The 17,876-nt window shown below is 40.9% G+C and overlaps 1 protein-coding gene across 8 annotated transcripts in view; it reads right to left on the bottom strand.

The window, feature by feature from the left end:
- The window catches only part of LOC133535173 (band 4.1-like protein 1), a 229,924-nt gene that overhangs the window by 44,284 nt on the left and 167,764 nt on the right, over positions 1-17,876 (bottom strand). For 7 of the 8 annotated variants that reach the window (XM_061874732.1, XM_061874733.1, XM_061874734.1 and 4 more), the window contains 6 exons: positions 14,001-14,043; positions 10,796-10,871; positions 10,222-10,440; positions 4,884-4,971; positions 4,647-4,799; positions 520-617 (listed from right to left, as the gene is read on the bottom strand). In XM_061874732.1, coding sequence (XP_061730716.1) covers positions 520-617; positions 4,647-4,799; positions 4,884-4,971; positions 10,222-10,440; positions 10,796-10,871; positions 14,001-14,043 — 677 coding nt within the window. Of the gene's footprint in view, positions 1-519; positions 618-4,646; positions 4,800-4,883; positions 4,972-10,221; positions 10,441-10,795; positions 10,872-14,000; positions 14,048-17,876 lie in introns of those variants that run through there. The other variant, XM_061874737.1, reaches the window with a different exon arrangement.

The following is a 17,876-nucleotide window of genomic DNA, read 5'->3' as shown; positions in this document are numbered from 1 at the left end:
GGTATTTGTTCCGTTGTGTTACGGTGCGGATGTTCACCCGAAATGTGTTTGTCATTCTTGTTTGGTGTGGGTTCACAGTGTGGCGCATATTTGTAACGGTGCTAAAGTTGTTTATACGGCCACCCTCAGTATGACCTGTATGGCCGTGTGTGTGTGTGTGTGTGTAAAAGCCACAAATATTATGTGACACACTGTTAGTATGGAGGAAAAGAGGACGTGACGACAGGTTGTAGAGAACACTAAAGGCAGTGCCTTAAATACAATATAGTTGTCCAGGTGGAAATCGGTATAAATTTGGGAGAATGGTTGCCCCGGGAGGGGCATTGAACTTCGGGAGTCTACCTGTAAAATTAGGAGGGTTGGCAAGTATGAGTATTAGCGGTGAATGCTGTGTTACAGCGGCACCGACGCTGTATAATGATGAATTGATATTGCCTCAAGGGCCAAATTCAATTACACGGCGGGCCAGAGTTTGACACCCATGCCTTAGAAGTTGAAAAGACGGACATTGGTTCTTACCGGAAGAAGGTGTGATGCTCAATGCAGACTTTCCACAGCCTTTTGGCAGCTCTGTGGTGGGGAAGCTTAAAACCAATAGTGCTCTCAAACTGCTCATACTAGAGAGGAACACAAGTCAACACGGTTAGTGGACATTGAGCAATAGATGAGCACTTCCACAAGCAAACAAGATACATTGGAACTTTACAAAGATAGTAATGTTCATACCTGTGAAGGTTCTCCTTCATCCAGGTCGTTGATCTCAGGAGATTCAATCAATCGCAACCGGACTGTTTGGTTTGTCTTAGAAGATGTTTCGCCGCTCATCCGAGTAGGCTTCATCAGTTTGTGTGCATAGACTTAGTTTGGTCAGATGTAGTCCCACGGTTGTTGCCCAAAGCCAAAATATTTATATTCCAAAAATCTTCCAAGACAAACCAAGCAGTCCAGTTGCAAACGATTGAAGGCCCTGAGATAATAATGTTCAGTTTAGTCCAATCTTACCTAACGTAGGTGTCTGAATATTCAGTAGCGTATTCAAAATAGTAAATCAGTAATATGCTTTGTTTTTGAGCTGCAATATGTATTCAGGTTGCCCTTTTCTACTCACAGCAAAAATAATTTATATTTTGGGACGGCGTGGCGCAGTGGTAGAGTGGCCGTGCGCAACCCGAGGGGCCCTGGTTCAATCCCCACCTAGTACCAACCTCTTCACGTCCGTTGTGTCCTGAGCAAGACACTTCACCCTTGCTCCTGATGGGTGCTGGTTAGCGCCTTGCATGGCAGCTCCCTCCATCAGTGTGTGTGAATGTGTGTGTGAATGTGGAAGTAGTGTCAAAGCGCTTTGAGTACCTTGAGGGTAGAAAAGCGCTATACAAGTACAACCCATTTATTATTTAACCCATTTATATGAAAACAATCTCGCATGTTCAGGCTTTGGGAGGGAGCGACTTTCACGGGTGCAGCTGCCGCGGCGCTCTTGAAGGGACCCTTTATTTGGGTCCATCACAGGCACACTGTGCGGCCGACACTTGATTGGGCCTGATGCACACACAGTGACGCTCAGGAAGACCCACAAGCTACCGTGCCGCCTTATAGAGCAGGGGTCGGGAACCTTTTTGGTTGAGAGAGCCATGAAAGCCAAATATTTCAAAATGTATTTCCGTGAGAGCCATATAATATTTTTTTAACACTTACAACGTGCATTTTTAAGACCAACATTTTTAGAGTATAATAAGTCTCTTATTCTTTTTAATAACATCCATCCATTTTCTACCGCTTATTCCCTTTTGTTATTCTAAAGCTAACCAATAATAAATAAAATACTTCTTGAACAGGTGCGATAGAAAATGGATGGTTGAATTAAAATGCATGAGAATGTTTTATAATTTGAACGTTATTTTTAACACTGCGATTACCAGCGGAATTATTCATTACATATCGTGTTAAGCGATATCAGCAAAGATTTATCTGAGAGCCAGGTGCAGTCATCAAAAGAGCCACAGGTTCCCTACCCCTGTTATGGAGGAAGACCACGAGGCAGCTCAGATAGAGGAGCAAATAAATTAATAATTGGTGAATGATTTGATCATGAGCCACCTGCTCAGGACATATGCACACACACTTTCTTACAGTGTCAACATTGTTACACAATATAATGTCAAATCTAAATATTATCACTATTATTACATTTCTTTGGTTTTCTTGAGGGGAAAAAAACATTATATGACTAGTCTAGAGCAGTGGTTCTCAACCTTTTTTCAGTGATGTAAAATCTAAATATTATTACTATTATTACATTTCTATAGTTTTCCTGAGGGGAAAAAACATATGTGAATTAGTGAATTAGATTTTATATAGTGCTTTTTCTCTAGTGACTCAAAGCGCTTTACATAGTGAAACCCAATATCTAAGTTACATTTAAAGCAGTGTGGGTGGCACTGGGAGCAGGTGGGTAAAGTGTCTTGCCCAAGGACACAACGGCAGTGACTAGGATGGCACAAGCGGGAATCGAACCTGCAACCCTCAAGTTGCTGGCACGGCCACTCTACCAACTAGTCTAGAGCAGTGCTTCTCAACCTTTTTTCAGTCATGTACCCCCTGTGAACATTTTTTTAATTCAAGTACCCCCTAATCAGAGCAAAGCATTTTTGGTTGAAAAAAAGAGATAAAGAAGTAAAATACAGCACTATGTCATCAGTTTCTGATTTATTAAATTGTATAACAATGCAAAATATTGCTCATTTGTAGTGGTCTTTCTTCAACTATTTGGAAAAAAAGATATTACAAATAACTAAAAACTTGTTGAAAAATAAACAAGTCATTTAATTATAAATAAAGATTTCTACATATCGCTACTTGTCCAGGGTGTACACCGCCTTCCGCCCGATTGTAGCTGAGATAGGCACCAGCGCCCCCAAAGGTAATAAGCGGTAGAAAAATGGATGGATGGATCTACACATAGAAGTAATCATCAACTTAAAGTGCCCTCTTTGGGGATTGTAATAGAGATCCATCTGGATTCATCAACTTACTTCTAAACATCCATCCATCCATCCATCCATTTTCTACCGCTTATTCCCTTTTTGGGGTCGTGGGGGGCGCTGACGCCTATCTCAGCTACAATCGGGCGGAAGGCGGGGTACACCCTGGACAAGTCACCACCTCATCACAGGGCCAACACAGATAGACAACATTCACACACTAGGGACCATTTAGTGTTGCCAATCAACCTATCCCCAAGTGCATGTCTTTGGAGGTGGGAGGAAGCCGGAGTACCCGGAGGGAACCCACGCATTCATGGGGAGAACATGCAAACTCCACACAGAAAGATCCCGAGCCTGGATTTGAACCCAGGACTGCAGGACCTTCGTATTGTGAGGCAGACGCACTAACCCCTCAGCCACCGTGAAGCCCTAGTCATTCAGCTTTTACATTTAAGTTGCCCTTTAACAAATAATACTTACACACATGCACTTTTTTGTAAATAGATAAACATACATACCTTCTAAATACAACATTTAACCAAACAAAATTTCTAGTTCACATAACTTTTTAAAATACATTGTGACATGTTCTGTTTGAAATTAAATATTGAGCCACTCATTTTTATTTCTTTACCAACAGAATTCCACAAATTAACACCGAGAACAGAAAAACATCTACGTTTAACAACTAATCTTGTTTTTGGTCAAATAAACTTAGATTCATCTCTTAGATTGTATTTGCTGGTCTGTAGAGAGAAGTATTTTGGAATTCCTTCTGGAAGAGTATTTATTTTTGCTTTGAACATTATCTGTGTTATTTTATAATAAACAATATCTTGAAATTTCATAAGTTTTAATTGAACAAATAATGGATGGGCATGGTCATAATATCCGGCTTTGTTTATTAGCCGTACAGTTTTTTTTTTGCAGCAAAACAATATCATTAATTATGGTTTTAAAAGTGGTTCCCCAGAGTTCTACACAGTATGTCATGTATGGAAGTATCAAAGTATAATACATTCTTAACAAAGAATTATAATTAAGTAATTATTTAGTTTTATACAAAACACCAAGTGTTTTTGATATTTTTGTTTTTATATAATATACATGTTGTCTCCGTGATAATTTATAGTCAATTATAACTCCCAAAAACTTAGTATCAAAGACACGCTCAATTTTATCTCCATTTATTTTAATATTTACTTCATTAGATACCTCAGTTTTGGTACCAAATATCATACATTTAGTTTTAGCAATATTAAGTGATAATTTATTCATATCAAACCAGTTTTTAAGCACTGTCATTTCTTGTTCTATTTTTACCAAAAGTTCATTACAATTTTTTCCAGAACAAAGGATGGATGTATCATCAGCAAACATAAAAAATGTTAAGAAACTTGATGCATCACAAAAATCATTAATGAAAATTGTAAATAACTTACGACCAATTATAGAACCCTGAGGAATTCCACAAACTATATTTTTAAATCCAGCTATTGTATTAAATGACGTGTAGTGTTCTGCGACACTGCTGGGCAGGGCTTACAGTACAGAACTGTAACTCAGACTACATTAAGAAGCAGAATAAGGCTCCACAGCATTGTTGTTATGCAACTATTATGTTAGATTGACTTCTTAAATAGTGGTCAATGGAAGTGTTACCTCGCCAGGCCGTATCTTGATGTAAAAGTTGCTCCTCTTGTAGGAGATCTTAAGGATTTTGGGCCAGGCAAAGCGGTTGATCCTCAGCCTATCCCGGTACACGAGCAGGCCGTTGGCACAGACGCCCAGCATTATGTCGATCCCTTCCGAATCCTGCAGGGGAAAAAAAGACCAAAGAAACTGAAATGAAACATGCACATATGAAATCACTCTTTACAAGTTACTGAGGCTACTAACCTTAGCGTGGTGCAGGTCCACCCCATACATGGACAGTTTCTTTGCATTCTCCAAGAAGTTAATTTCAGCCTCTGCTGGAGTCATACCCCTGTGGGTAGAAACATCTGTAACCAACATACATGTTTGCAGTCTTAATTTGAAAATCCTCCATCCTTAAGCACACAGGGGAGCAGAACTAGCTTAATGTCATGATTGTGTCCTTTTATATCAAGAAGGGTGGTCAAACTCTTTTTTATTGAGGGCCACATTGCAGTTATGGCTGCCCTTAGAGGGCCGCTTGCAACAGATATAATTGTAAACGTACAATGGCGTCGTTGAAAAATTTGGAAAGAAAAATCACTTTTATTACTAGATTTTTTTACTATCAGATTGATGGTTAAATTGCTTTGAAATCGTAAGTCAAGGTGACAAGCAGGAATTTAAGTTATTATTTTTGATTTAAAAAAATGCTGTGAGCATCTTGTTGTATGTGATTAGATAGTATCTAGCCAGTGAAGTGAATTATATTTATATAGCGCTTTTCTCTAGTGACTCAAAGCGCTTTACATAGTGACACCCAATATCTAAGTTACATTTCAACCAGTGTGGGTGGCACTGGGAGCAGGTGGGTAAAGTGTCTTGCCCAAGGACACAACGGCAGTAACTAAAATGGCACAAGTGGGAATCGAACCTGCAACCCTCAAGTTGCTGACACGGCCACTCTACCAACCGAGCTATGATATATTATATCATTATGTGCAGTACACCTTTCTACCAAAATTGAAAGAACAAATATACTTAGCTAGAAAATGCCTAATTATTTCTAACCTTTTAGAGGCCATGTAAATGATAAGGCGGGCCCCTTAAAATGAAGTGGCCAACCACTTTAAATGACTTGGTACACCATTTTAAATGATATGGCGGGGCTGCATCAATTGAAATGGCAATAATGTGGCAGGCCACATTAAATGACAAGACGTGCCATTTTAAATGATGTGGTGGGTCAATTTAAATGACGTGACAGGCCACTTTAAAGAAGGTCGCGGGTTACATCAAATGATGTGGTAGGCCATTTTAAAATTATGTGGTGGAAAAACATTAAAATCATTTAGCAGGCTACGTTAAATGACACGGCAGGCCATGTTAAATGAAATAGTAGGAAACTTTAAATGACATGGCGGGCTACTATACATAACATGGCAGGCCACTTTAAATGACAAGGCCGGACACTTTAAAGCAGGAGTCCCCAACACGCGTAAGGACCAGATGAGTTGCCCGCTGGCCTGTTCTAAAAATAGCTCAAATAGCAGCACTTACCAGTGAGCTGCCTCTATTTTTTTATTTACTAGCAAGCTGGTCTCGGTTAGCTCGACATTTTTAATTCTAAGAGAGACAAAACTCAAATAGAATTTGAAAATCCAAGAAAATATTTTAAAGACTTGGTCTTCACTTGTTTAAATAAATCCATTTATTGTTAACTTTCAGAAAGAACATTTTAGAGAAAAAATACAACCTTAAAAATGAATTTAGGATTTTTAAACACATATACCTTTTTACCTTTTAAATTCCTTCCTCTTCTTTCCTTCCATCCATCCATTTTTTACCGCTTATTCCCTTTCAGGGCTGCGGGGGGCGCTGGCGCCTATCTCAGCTACAATCGTGCGGAAGGCGGGGTACACCCTGGACAAGTCGCCACCTCATCGCAGGGCCAACACAGATAGACAGACAACATTCACACACTAGGGACCATTTAGTGTTGCCAATCAACCTATCCCCTTCTTTCCTGACAATTTAAAATGTAAAGCCCACCAGGCTGCACCAAACTTTTGGTGCCTTGTTGACACATAAAAGTACAGTGTTGTATGTGCAGCAGCTACGAAGGTTGCAAGCCTGTTTGGTTCAACTTATCTTTGTGAATCAGCCTTTACTGACATGAACTTCATCAAGAACAAACACAGAACAGGCCTCACTGATGCACATCTGCAAGACTCACTCAGAGTTGCAGTGTCAAGTTACACACCAGAGTACAACACACTAGTCAGTACAACACACTAGTTAGTACAACACACTAGTTAGTACAACACACCAGAGTACAACACACTAGTTAGTACAACACACCAGAGTACAACACACTAGTTAGTACAACACACCAGAGTACAACACACTAGTTAGTACAACACACCAGAGTACAACACACTAGTTAGTACAACACACCAGAGTACAACACACCAGAGTACAACACACTAGTTAGTACAACACACTAGTTAGTACAACACACCAGAGTACAACACACTAGTTAGTACAACACACCAGAGTACAACACACTAGTTAGTACAACACACCAGAGTACAACACACTAGTTAGTACAACACACCAGAGTACAACACACTAGTTAGTACAACACACCAGAGTACAACACACCAGAGTACAACACACTAGTTAGTACAACACACCAGAGTACAACACACTAGTTAGTACAACACACCAGAGTACAACACACTAGTTAGTACAACACACCAGAGTACAACACACTAGTTAGTACAACACACCAGAGTACAACACACTAGTTAGTACAACACACCAGAGTACAACACACTAGTTAGTACAACACACCAGAGTACAACACACTAGTTAGTACAACACACCAGAGTACAACACACTAGTTAGTACAACACACCAGAGTACAACACACTAGTTAGTACAACACACCAGAGTACAACACACTAGTTAGTACAACACACCAGAGTACAACACACTAGTTAGTACAACACACCAGAGTACAACACACCAGAGTACAACACACCAGAGTACAACACACTAGTTAGTACAACACACCAGAGTACAACACACCAGAGTACAACACACCAGAGTACAACACACTAGTTAGTACAACACACCAGAGTACAACACACCAGAGTACAACACACCAGAGTACAACACACCAGAGTACAACACACTAGTTAGTACAACACACCAGAGTACAACACACCAGAGTACAACACACCAGAGTACAACACACCAGAGTACAACACACTAGTTAGTACAACACACCAGAGTACAACACACCAGAGTACAACACACTAGTTAGTACAACACACCAGAGTACAACACACTAGTTAGTACAACACACCAGAGTACAACACACAAGTTAACAGCAATGCCAGACTTCCCACTAACTGACAAAGAAACTGATAACAGATTTTAGTCTCCAGTTCAAAGTGTGACATGATTTATTTAAAAATTTGAGAGTTGACTTTTGTATTTTACACGAGTTATTATTTGTACAAACATGGTGCAAAGTATATCATCATTGCTTTAAAAATGTTAGTGGCTCGCTAGTTAAAATGGGATATTGTGATTTCATAGGTTGATTGGCAACACTAAATGGTCCCTAGTGTGTGAATGTGAGTGTGAATGTTGTCTGTCTATCTGTGTTGGCCCTGTGATGAATTGATGAAGGTGGACCCCGACTTAAACAAGTTGAAAAACTTATTGGGGTGTTACCATTTAGTGGTCAATTGTACGGAATATGTACTGAACTGTGCAATCTACTAATAAAAGTATCAATCAATCAATCTGTGAGGTGGCGACTTGTCCAGGGTGTACCCCGCCTTCCACCCAATTTGTAGCTGAGATAGGCGCCAGCGCCCGCTGCGACCCCAAAAGTGAATAAGCGGTAAAAAATGGATGGATGGATGTCTTAGAAGTGATCATTTGAAAATGTTCAATTTGAAAAATGTGCACTTAGAGAAAATATAAAAATAAAGTGTTGCATATTGATATGTATTTGTTTCTATATAAATTTATTGTGAGAAATCATGAAGATAATCAGTGTTTCCACAAAGATAAATATCATTAATTATTAATAACAGAGTTAAAGGTAAAATGAGGAAATTGGCTATTTCCGGCAATTTATTGAAGTGTGTATCAAACTGGTAGCCCTTGGCATTAATCAGTACCCAAGAAGTAGCTCTTGCTTTCAAAAAGGTTGGTGATCCCTGTTTTAAATGATGTGATGGGCAAATTTAAATGAAGTGGTAGGAAACTTGAAATGAGGTGGCGGGCTGCATTAAATAACGTGACAAGCCACTTTAAATGATATGGCAGGCCACTTTAAATGATAAGGTGGGCCACTTTAAATGATATGGCAGGCCAAATTAAATGATAAGGTGGGCCAATTTAAATGATATGGCAGGCCACTTTAAATGATATGGCGGGCCACTTTAAATGATAAGGTGGGCCACTTTAAATGATATGGCAGGCCAAATTAAATGATAAGGTGGGCCAATTTAAATGATATGGCAGGCCACTTTAAATGATATGGCAGGCCACTTTAAATGATAAGGTGGGCCACTTTAAATGATATGGCAGGCCACTTTAAATGATAAGGTGGGCCACTTTAAATGATATGGCAGGCCACTTTAAATGATATGGCAGGCCACTTTAAATGATAAGGTGGGCCATTATAAATGATCTGGCTGGCTACCTTACATCAGTGGTCCCCAACCTTTTTGTATCCGCGGACCGGTCAACGCTTAATAATTTGTCCTGCGGCCCGGGGGGGTGTCCTTTTTTTTTCTTTTCTTCTTTGTCATGAAAAAGGGAGTTTTTTGTGGTTGGTGCACTATTTGTAAGTGTATATTGTGTTTTTTATGTTGATTTCATAAAAAACCAAAAATACAAAAAACATTTTTTTATCCATCCATCCATTTCCTACCGCTTACTCCCTTTCGGGGTCGCGGGGGGCGCTGGCGCCTATCTCAGCTACAATTGGGCGGAAGGCGGGGTACACCCTGGACAAGTCGCCACCTCATCACAGGGCCAACACAGATAGACAGACAACATTCACACTCACATTCACACACTAGGGACCATTTAGTGTTTTATTTTATTTTTTTATAAACAAATTCTTCTGCGGCCCGGTGGTTGGGGACCACTGCCTTAATGTAACCATGGCGGGTTACATTAAATGACGTAGCGGGCCATCTTAAATGATGCTGCGGGCTAAATTGAATGACGTAGTGGGCCATTTTAAAAGATGTCGTGAGCCACTTTGAATGATAATGTGGATCACATTAAGTGATCTGGCAGACCACCGTAAATGAGCCCCCAGGCCTTGAGTTTGACACCTAAGACGTAAAGTTTTCAAAATGACATCCTTAACTTTGTGTTGAGAAAACAGTTCTATTTGAGTGCGAATACGTTGAAGTGATCAGAGCCATACTTTCTACATCTCAAGTACAGATAGCAAGGAAGTGTGATGAAATATTTGGAAACATGAAAACGTCATCAGGAGATAACGGACTTATTGATGGGTGGATAAAAAATAGGATTCAAACAGCGGCGTGTCGAGTTGTACTTGTAGTTTCGATGGAGCTCCATCACTCTCTCCTCCAGCTCGCGAGTCTGATTGGGTGCAAAACGTAAATCGCTGACGTAGTCCGAGCCGTGCTCGTCCTGATCGTGGTCGCCCAGCTCGGCCTGAACGGTATAGGAACCCAGTAGGGCGTGGGTGACAAAGGAGCACGGCAGTCGACCTGACAGCATGTCCTCCCTCAGCTGCAGACATAGGTAGTATCTGTCAGGGTGGAAAAAAGGGAAGGAAAGGAAAGCTTTGGCAGTCAAACAAGGCGGAGGCCAGGCAAGCTCCAGCACGTATTCAGCCGAGTAAATCCTCGGCTGTTAGCGGCGTTCCAGGTCTAATCCTTAAAAAGGGGAGATTTGGTTCGCTATGATACGAGGACCAATATACCGTGCAAATTGTTATAGCGCTTCTATGCAGAGATGACAAATATTTAGGAAAATGTCAAAACGGCGTGCCATTGGCAGAATGGACGAGCACTTTCGCTTCCAATTAACATTTAAAAAGGACATCTAGAGGAGTCCTAACACTTCATGCGGTTCGATTGTGTGTGTGTTTGTTTTTACTCTACCTGGTGATATCCTCAGTGAGTTGAGAGGGGTCCGGAGGGTAGAACTTGACAGCAAAGGCAAAGTGCCACGGACAGTCTGCAGAGAGAAGGAGAGCTGTCATGTCTGTCCTCGTCAGAAATAAAGGATGTACACTCCCCTGCCACTTAGTACACGTGTATAATATCATTAGAGCCAATGCAAGGTCTGTAATGCACTCAACTTTTCCCTTAGCAAAGTTAGTGAGCATTAGTCGTAGAGCACAGACAGGATGCTATCTGTACCACTTGGAACGTCAACTGCTATCCGCTATCAAATCTGTATCTCATATCCAGATTAATATGTAGGGTTTCTCCTTTTGCACGATTGTTGTGGAAATAGCTTTTATTGTAACCTAGACATTCACATAGAACAGGGGTAGGGAACCTATGGCTCTACATCAGGGGTGCCCATTACGTGAATCGCGAGCTACCAGTCGACCGCGGGGGGTGTGTCAGTCCATCTCCAGCCTGGCTTTTAAAAAAAATAGACCTAAAAATGAGTGATCATCAATCTTCACCAAGACGTCACTTAAATGACATTCACGGTACCGGAGGGTCTTGTGAGATGACGCTGGCTGCTGCAAGATCATTATTATGAAAATATGACCGAGAGGAAGGCGAGAAACACTTTTTATTTCAACAGACTTTGGCGCCGTACCTTCCGTCAAAACTCTAAAGGCCGACTGCACATTTCCTATCTTCACAATAAAAGCCCTGCTTCATGCTGCCTGCGCTAACTAAATACAGAGTCTCGGAAAACTGGCGTGCACAAGCGATCCCTCAGAAAGCTGGCGTGCACATCACTTGTGCACGCCAGCTTTCCGAGACTCTTATTTTGTTAGCGCAGGCAGCATGAAGCAGGGCTTTTATTGTGAAGATAGGAAATGTGCAGTCGGCCTTTAGAGTTTTGACGGAAGGGACGGCGCGAAAGTCTGTTGAAATAAAAAGTGTTTCTCGCCTTCCTCTCTGTCATTTTTTCATAATAATGAACTGGCAGCAGCCAGCGTCATCTCACAAGACCCTCGGGTGCCGTGAATGTCAATCAAGCAAGCTACGGAATTTGCCGCCAATGTTTTTCTTGTAAAGTGTATGGAAGCTGGATGAATTAGATGCCAAAAACCAACCACTTTCATGTGGTATTGTACAGAAAGGACAACTTTTTTCTCCTCCCTTTGAAAATGTGGGCGTTATCATCATTACTGTCGGATTCCAATCAATGCAAGTCATCAGAATCAGGTAATACGTCAAAGAAGAATGCTGTTGGTGGAAAGCGGTAGATTGCAGATGCCTTTAGCAACCCAAACACAGCCAGTGTTTCTTTGTTTGTTGTGAAGCTTTAACACAGAGCGGACAAGCGAACATGTTTTCTCTACGTCAACCAGCAAGTTTTTGGATGGGAAAACTGTGATATTAAGTCGGCTCTTACCGGAGACTTGAGCGGATTATGCGACCGCCTCCTGCAGCTGTCAAAAAGGCAGCTTTGATCTTGGCTCCTTCATTGGCTTCTCTCAGAGAAACTGGTTGTCACCACACCCCTCTGACTTTCAGGTATGACTATATAATCTCACTAAAACACTAGTAACACAAGATTAGGGATTTTCCAGAATTATCCGTAGTATCCATCCATCCCATCCATTTTCTACCGCTTATTCCCTTTTGGGGTCGGCCCTAAGCTCTGGAACACTCTGCCCCTCCATGTTCAAACTGCTTCCACAGTGGAGTGTTTTAAGTCTTGTCTTAAGACCCACTTTTATTCTTTGGCTTTTAACACTACGTGAGTTGTGTGGTCCTCTGTCCTCTGTGTTTGTTATACACTTTGATTTCTATTTTACTGTTTTAATTGATTTTACCCTTTAAAATAGTTTTTAATCATATTTGTTTTTATATCTATTTTATTTATTTTTTTTACAATTGTTTTTAACATGGCTGTGCAGCACTTTGGAAACGTTATTGTTGTTTAAATGTGCTATATAAATAAAGTGGATTGATTGGATTGGATATCTCAGCTACGGTCGGGCGGAAGGCGGGGTACACCCTGGACAAGTCGCCACCTCATCGCAAGGCCAACACAGATAGACAGACAACATTCACACTCACATTCACACACTAGGGACCATTTAGTGTTGCCAATCAACCTATCCCCAGGTGCATGTCTTTGGAAGTGGGAGGGGCTTATCCCCAGGTGCATGTCTTTGGAAGTGGGAGGAAGCCGGAGTACCCGGAGGGAACCCACGCATTCATGGGGAGAACATGCAAACTCCACACAGAAAGATCCCGAGCCTGGATTTGAACCCAGGACTGCAGGACCTTCGTATTGTGAGGCAGTCGCACTAACCCCTCTGCCACCGTGAAGCCCTTATCCCTAGTAAATGTGTCTAATAACATCTGAATCGCTCTCACTGCCATCGCCTTTTCTTTTTATTTTATTTATTTATTTTTTAGTGCTTCACTCTAACTTTCCTCATCCACAAATCTTTCATCCTCGCTCAAATTAATGAGGAAATCGTCGCTTTCTCGGTCCGAATCGATCTTGCTGCTGGTGGCTACGATTGTAAACAATGTTCAGATGTGAGGAGCTCCACAACCCGTGACGTCACGCGCACATTGTCTGCTACTTCCGGTACAGGCAAGGCTTTTTTATTAGCGACCAAAAGTTGCGAACTTTATCGTCGATGTTCTCTACTAAATCCTTTCAGCAAAAATATGGCAATATTGCGAAATGATGAAGTATGACACATAGAATGGACCTGCTATCCCTGTTTGAATAAGAAAATCTCATTTCAGTAGGCCTTTAATGTCTTGTTCCTGCTGGGATCTGTCTTTTCTTTCCCTGACTTCCCACCCAGTCCATTCTCCTGTGTTCAAACGTGACATGACCAGAAAAAAAAACTGCTGGCAATTCTAATAATCGACAGTATGTTGCTCGCCTGTGATTTAGAACAGCGTATTGCCAATGTAAACTATGACATTTGTATTGGCTGCCAATGGTTCTTTTTAAATATATATAACATGTGTTACTAATTTTAATTCATTACAACTTGTTTCATTTTTACAACAGTGCATGTATTGGATGTCATTATATTGCCATCAATCACGCAGCTGGATGGAAGATTGATATGAAATGTTGCACCAATTTGTTAGCTTGACAAGCAGTGAAATAGGTTTTATTCTGGCATAGGACACTCACTGCGCATCTGTTTCTTGATTTCCTTGGAGGGGTCCAACCAGTTCTGGAAGACAGGAGGCAGAAGTCACACAGGGCACAGAGGAAATATGACTCTGGTGACACATTTTTGCTTTTTAATTGCCGTCGGTGTCCCTAATGACAGCCTATCTGTATGGTTAAATAAAGAATGGGAGCCCTCCCTCTGCTGAGCTGTTCAGATGTGCAGAGAGAAGATTTAATGAAAGCATCTGTTTCTTCATTGTGTTGCAAATGGCTCCTCTTTAGCCTGCTGCTCTTATCATATTTGATCATGCATCAAGCTGCATTGCCAGCAGTGGCACCATTTATTATTTGGCTGCAAGAAGAACTCATCAGAGCATATTGACCCAAAGTCACACACGCTTTAAAGGGGAACATTATCAGCAGACCTATGTAAGCGTCAATATATACCTTGATGGTGCAGAAAAAATGGCATTTATTTTTTAACCGATTTCCGAACTCTAAATGGGTGAATTTTGGCGAATTAAACGCCTTTCTGTTTATCGCGCTGGAAGCGATGACGTCAGAATGTGACATCGCCGAGGTAACACACCCGCCATTTTCATTTTCAACACATTACAAACACCGGGTCTCAGCTCTGTTATTTTCCGTTTTTTTGACTATTTTTTGGAACCTTGGAGACATCATGCCTCGTGGGTGTGTTGTCGGAGGGTGTAACAACACTAACAGGGAGGGATTCAAGTTGCACCACTGGCCCCAAGATGCCAAAGTGTCTGCCGCCAGACCCCCATTGAATGTGCCAGAGTGTCTCCACATTTGACCGGCGGTGCTAAAGCAGACATGGCACAGAGATGTATGGATAACCTGCAGATGCATTTGCAACGATAGTCAACGAAATCACAAAAGTGAGTTTTGTTGATGTTGACTGCCAGCTAATCGATGCTAACATGCTATGCTAATTGATGCTAACATGCTATTTACCGGCGGTGCTAAAGCAGACATGGCACAGAGATGTATGGATAACCTGCAGATGCATTTGCAACGATAGTCAACGAAATCACAAAAGTGAGTTTTGTTGATGTTGACTGCCAGCTAATCGATGCTAACATGCTATGCTAATTGATGCTAACATGCTATTTACCGGCGGTGCTAAAGCAGACATGGCACAGAGATGTATGGATAACCTGCAGATGCATTTGCAACTATATTACGTTTCCTTCCACCCACATTTAATGCGAAACAAACACTTACCAATCGACGGATTTAAGTTGCTCCATTGTCAAAAGATGCGAAAGTCCTGATCGTTTGGTCCGCACATTTTACCGGCGATGCTAACGCAGCTATTCGGCCATGCTATGGCTATGAATAGCGTCAAAAGCTATTCGCTCAATAGCTTCAGTTTCTTCTTCAATACTTTCATACTCCAACCATCTGTTTCAATACATGCGTAATCTGTGGAATCGCTGAAATCCGAGTCTGAATCCGAGCTAGTGTCGCTATATCTTGCTGTGGTATTCCCATTGTTTGTTTACATTGGCAGCACTGTGTGACGTCACAGGGAAATGGCCAGTGTCTTCGCAGAGAGCGAAAATAAGGCACTTTAAAGCTTTATTTAGGGATATTCCGAGACCGGTAAAATTTTGAAAAAAAATTCAAAAAATACAACCAGCCACTGGGAACTGATTTTTATTGTTTTTAACCCTTTTGAAATTGTGATAATGTTCCCCTTTAAATCACAACATATAGATGTGCTCCATGCACGTTCTCCATTGAAAAGGGCAACGGCATATTCTCTTTGGCATATGTGGAATGGTTTATTATTACATAATCGGTGTCGTTTTGCAGGGCTGAAAAAGTTGCCACAAAGCCAGCCGCAAAAAAGTTGTGCACAAATAACAGTTTAATCAAATAAAACAAAGATAAGTCTCGACAAGCAGGAAGTTGTCTGTATCAGTGATGACTTGGGAAAATGTAATTGTGCATCCCCAATACTATGCTTTGTAATGTAAAAATGTTAGAATAATCATGTATATATTATCACACAAACTTTAGTATGCTTCAAGACCTTTGCTATAGTTATCAGCTGATGTGCTCAAGTCAGTCTTTTGCACAGACTGGAGGCAGCTGATGGTGACCTTCTATCGCTCGGCTGTCGAGAGCCTGCTGACGTACTGCATAACAGTGTGGTACGCCAGCTGCACTCAAGCAGACAAACAGGCGATTCAGAGGGTCATAAAGTCGGCACAAAAAATCATCGGCTGTCCCCCTGCCCTCCCTGAAGGACTTACACAACTCCCGTTGCCTCAACAGAGCAAAAAACATTACCAAGGACAGCACACACCCTGGCTTCCACCTGTTCGACTTGCTACCATCAGGCAGGTGCTACAGGTGCATCAGAGCCAGAACAAACAGGCTCAGAGACAGCTTCTTTCCCAAAGCTGTCACCATGTTGAACTCTAACTTAGAATAATAATAATTCCCCCCTATACAATATAATACCCTACTGTGCAAAAGTACCCTTCCAGTGCAATACGTCCGTCACTGAATGTTATTTATTACTTCGGTACTCCTGTCTTGCTCTGTATATTGTACAGTATTTTGTATTTTGTACTTCTATAGTGTTTTGTATATTGTACAGAATTGCTTATTATTTTTATTTCAATTGTTAGTTTTTCCGGTACTTTCATGTGCTATTAGACAGAAAAGAAGAACTTTTTTTCTCCTACATTTGAAAAAGTGGACGTTATCAGCACTAAAATGCAAGTCATCAGAATCAGGTAATACACCAACATATATTCTTGTCTTCATGAAAGATAGGAATCTATATGTTAAACATGCATGTATATTCATTAAAACACCTTTGACATGTCAACAAAAACGGCAAAATAAAAAATAAAACAATTATATACTGTATATATAAATGTGTATATATATATATATATATATATATATATATATATGTGTGTGTGTATGTATATATGAGGTAGATCACCTCAACTTGGTCATTTATTAAGTAATTGATTAACGTTGAAAAACTTATTGGGGTGTTACCATTTAGTGGTCAATTGTACGGAATATGTACTGTACTGTGCAATCTACTAATAAAAGTTTCAATCAATAAATGCCTACTGAGCCTATGGTGCTGTTAAGTTATTGTGGCTCAATGTGCCTTAATTTTTTTTATTTTAATGTACTATTATTTAAACTATATTATTGTTTTAGTTGCTTAAGAGATATTCCTGGCTCTGAATTTGCTCATTGCTATTTTTATGTTTTTGTGCATTATTTGTTGCCGTATTCAGGTTACTCATCAGTTACTCAGTACTTGAGTAGTTTTTTCACAACATACGTTTTACTTTTACTCAAGTAAATATTTGGGTGACTACTCCTTACTTTTACTTGAGTAATAAATCTTTAAAGTAAAAGTACTCTTACTTGAGGTCAATTTCTGGCTACTCTACCCACCCGAGAGGGACAAGCGATTTCGATGTTCGCTCCCTGTATGATCAGTATCAGAGCTTGGTCCGCATTGCCGGCAGTAAGTTGGATCCGTTTCCAGTGAGGGTTGGACTCCACCAAGGCTGCCTTTTGTCACCCATTCTGTTCGTAACTTTTATGGACAGAATTTCTAGGCTCAGTCAGGCAGGGATGGTAATTGTCTACGGATCCGCGGAATTCCGCCGATTTTGGCGCCTCCAGGTATGGGTGTAACGGTACATGTATTTGTATTGAACCGTTTCGGTACGGGGGTTCCGGTTCGGTGCGGAGGAGTACCGAACAAGTTCCACACGAACATATGAAGTAGCCGCCTATGCTAAAGTCTTAACAAGTCTTCTGCCTCTGTCTCCTACACAGCACCCAGCATTGTCCCTCCCACACAACCATCTGATTGGTTAC

Source organism: Nerophis ophidion, linkage group LG16, assembly GCF_033978795.1.
Source record: "Nerophis ophidion isolate RoL-2023_Sa linkage group LG16, RoL_Noph_v1.0, whole genome shotgun sequence".
In the NCBI taxonomy this organism is placed as follows: Eukaryota; Metazoa; Chordata; class Actinopteri; order Syngnathiformes; family Syngnathidae; genus Nerophis; species Nerophis ophidion.
The sequence above is the reverse complement of the archived record's forward strand: the minus strand, read 5'-3'. Positions and strand labels throughout refer to the sequence as shown.